The sequence below is a fragment of the Cucumis melo genome, chromosome 1, assembly GCF_025177605.1.
Source record: "Cucumis melo cultivar AY chromosome 1, USDA_Cmelo_AY_1.0, whole genome shotgun sequence".
NCBI lineage: Eukaryota > Viridiplantae > Streptophyta > Magnoliopsida > Cucurbitales > Cucurbitaceae > Cucumis > Cucumis melo.
In genome coordinates, this window is record NC_066857.1 from 32480546 (window position 1) to 32483711 (window position 3166).

Here is a 3166-nt window from a genome sequence, read left to right on the forward strand (position 1 = left end):
TAGTAAAACTAAGTCATCAAGATTAAACAAGGCAAAAGGTAAGATTATATGTTATTCCAAAATTGGGGTGTCTATGACTATAATTAGTCGAAAAACCCAAGCCGACAGATCGATTTTTGTAACTTCGCTTCGCTTGGGCACAAAGCTAATTACGTCACGTACAACTACGTGTCGTTCACTCACCTAACAAGGACGGAATAATCAGGAACTAACAAAATGACAAAACTACCCCCAAACATTCTGATGAACTATTATACAATTTCGAAGTCATATTCGTAACTTCACTCAAGCTCTAATTTCTTCTTCTAAAAAAAATCATCATCTTCGTTTTCATCTGAATCTCAATTCCTTTGATTCCCTCTAATGGAAACCCTCTCCGCTTTCCCTTCCCCTCCATGGCCCAATCCCAATCCCAATCCCAATCCTAACCCTCCCTCCGCCGTCGCCGACTCCTCCTCCTCCGAACGCTTCGATTCCGATTCCGTTTCATCGGTGGACCCGACGGGTTTGTCCCCGGCGGTTGAACCTCCTGCTTCGCAGCCTTCTCTGCTACATCTCTCCTTCAATCAAGATCATGGCTGCTTTGCCGCCGGGACTGACCGTGGGTTTCGGATCTACAATTGCGATCCCTTCAGAGAGATTTTCCGGAGGGATTTTGACCGTGGAGGTGGTGTTGGTGTTGTTGAGATGCTTTTTCGATGTAATATTTTGGCTCTTGTTGGTGGTGGACCCGACCCTCAGTATCCGCCTAATAAGGTTATGATTTGGGATGATCATCAGAGCCGGTGTATTGGGGAGCTTTCGTTTAGGTCTGCTGTTCGTGGTGTTCGTTTACAGAGAGACAGGATTATTGTTATTTTGGAACAGAAGGTTTTTGTTTACAATTTTGCGGATTTGAAGTTGCTGCATCAGATTGAAACTATTGCCAACCCTAAGGGTCTTTGTGCTGTTTCCCAGTTGAGTACTTCGCTTGTTCTTGTTTGCCCTGGATTACAGAAGGGGCAGGTTAGGGTTGAGCATTATGCCTCTCGACGGACTAAGTTTATTATGGCTCATGACTCGAGGATTGCTTGCTTTGCACTTACGACCAATGGGCAGTTGCTTGCTACAGCTAGTACCAAGGGAACTTTGGTTCGGATATTCAACACATTTGATGGAAATTTACTTCAAGAGGTGCGTCACTGTTCTTGAAATTGAATTCTTCTTCTGGGTTTGTGTTGAATTGTTTGAATTTTAGTTTTGAGATTGCTGGAATGCCAATTAATGTGGCAAGGAATTTACTTTGTGAGATCTGGAATTATGTACAGGTAAGGAGAGGGGCAGATAGAGCAGAGATATACAGTTTGGCTTTCTCATCGACTGCTCAATGGCTGGCAGTCTCCAGTGACAAGGGCACCGTTCATGTGTTCAGCCTTAAAGTCAATTCTGGATCTCTTGGGAATGATATGACTCATCAGAACGATTCTTCTCTTTCTGTGGCACCATCCGGTTCCTCATTTTCCTTCATCAAAGGTAATAAACCCCTTTCCTTTTGTCCAACTACTGATTTCCACTCTATTTGGTTATTAACTATTTGATTTTTAATTGCTCTATAATCATTTAGTACAACAGCTAGGGAATCCCCAAGAAATTTATTAGCACCCTCTAGAAGGGAATGCTTAGACTAGAAGGCTGACTCTATTGTTGCCCCGATACTGTCCTCCACGTTTTATTTGTATGTTCCATTTTTCTTTAAATGATTGCTAGAAGAATAAGAAATTCAATACAACATGAAAACCAAGAGATTGGAGATTGTCCATTTTATTTTCTAGCATAATAATGGCAAGTAATGACCAATGTCCTTTTTTGCCTCTTGCTGTGGATATAATGAAAACTTTTGGACCTGTAGGTGTCTTGCCAAAATATTTCAAGTCGGAGTGGTCAGTCGCTCAGTTTCGCTTGCATGAAGGCTCTCAGTATGTCGTTGCTTTTGGTCACCAGAAGAATACGGTTGTAATCCTTGGAATGGATGGAAGGTACCATATCTACTCTTTTCTCAATATTTCTCTTTCACTTGATGATTTATTATGCAGAACAGTAATTAAGATGAGGGTTGTTTGGAAAACCTGACTACAAGTTTGATGTCTTCAGATGAATATATAGTTAATGTGAAAGTTTCTTTTTCATAGATTGCAGATAGATAATTATTTTCTTCTGCTCTAACTTGAACTATTTCTTAGTTGTTACGTTTTCTTTTCGTTAGCATTACCCTAATTTGGGAAAGCGTCCATTCACTCTTGTATTATTGATTACTCCCCTTCATTGTACATGATAAAATTTACTTTCTTCCACTTTTCCAACTTGTAGAACCATTTTCTTTATCCACTCTATTTCAATGTTCTGTTTTGTTATAATACTGCCGTTTTGGAATTTTAGAATGTTGATGTTTCAATTTTTAATTTTGTGTAGCTTCTACCGATGCCAATTTGATTCGGTGAATGGAGGAGAGATGACCCAGCTTGAATATCACAACTTTCTAATGCCGGAGGAAGCCTTCTAGCCCAATGTTCTCTTTATTTCGGTGATTTCGTATGTATTTTCTTTTCCTGCAACCTCCTAAGCCTGCTGTAAATACATCTATGTACATGTATAGATTGGCCTATGTCCGTCTTTAAGGAAAAGAGAAAAAAGAAAAAAAGAACCCTACTATTGCCACTCATGTTCATATTTTAATTTTTCTTGTCATATTTGCTGTACTTAAAACAAGGAGGAAGCAGAAAAAAAATTGGAAATGAAGAGAAGAAAATATGACTCATGAGATTACTTTTAGATAACTTTGTTGTAATATAATGATGATTTGAATGACAACATAATGTGTTTTTCCTGGAGTTACCTGATAAAATGGAGACAAACGAAAGGGTACCAAAGCATTAACAAAAAATATTACATCGGAATTGATGATAAAGAGAAGAAATGCCTTATCGTTAGGGTACGCATTCCAAAAAAAAAAAGCCATGTAGGTAGAAGAGTTGAAGATAAACGATGGATCTATTTATTACTAGGTATCTCAAGTAGTCTACATCCATTATTTAAAACTATAGTCTGGATTTTTTATCCACCATTCAGTGTCTTTGGGGGTATTAAAGGACATGTTAACAGGTTGGATGTTTGTGACTGATTAGGCTTA

General features: G+C 38.8%; 1 protein-coding gene across 1 annotated transcript; it reads left to right on the top strand.

Moving 5' to 3' along the window:
* The first annotated feature begins 257 nt into the window (after positions 1 to 257).
* LOC103492842 (autophagy-related protein 18a) lies at positions 258 to 2806 on the top strand. Its single transcript, XM_008453387.3, has 4 exons — positions 258 to 1173; positions 1308 to 1512; positions 1889 to 2015; positions 2449 to 2806. The coding sequence occupies exons 1-4, from the start codon at positions 364 to 366 to the stop codon at positions 2537 to 2539; spliced, it is 1233 nt and encodes a 410-aa protein (XP_008451609.2). The 5' UTR covers positions 258 to 363; the 3' UTR covers positions 2540 to 2806.
* The last annotated feature ends 360 nt before the right edge of the window (positions 2807 to 3166 follow it).

Excerpts from the sequence above, each read along its gene's own strand:
- LOC103492842 (XM_008453387.3), top strand. The coding sequence starts at position 364 with ATGGAAACCCTCTCCGCTTTCCCTTCCCCTCCATGGCCCAATCCCAAT. Across the intron at positions 1,174-1,307 it reads ATGGAAATTTACTTCAAGAG|GTAAGGAGAGGGGCAGATAG; the intron begins GTGCGTCACTGT and ends AATTATGTACAG. Across the intron at positions 1,513-1,888 it reads CTCATTTTCCTTCATCAAAG|GTGTCTTGCCAAAATATTTC; the intron begins GTAATAAACCCC and ends TTGGACCTGTAG.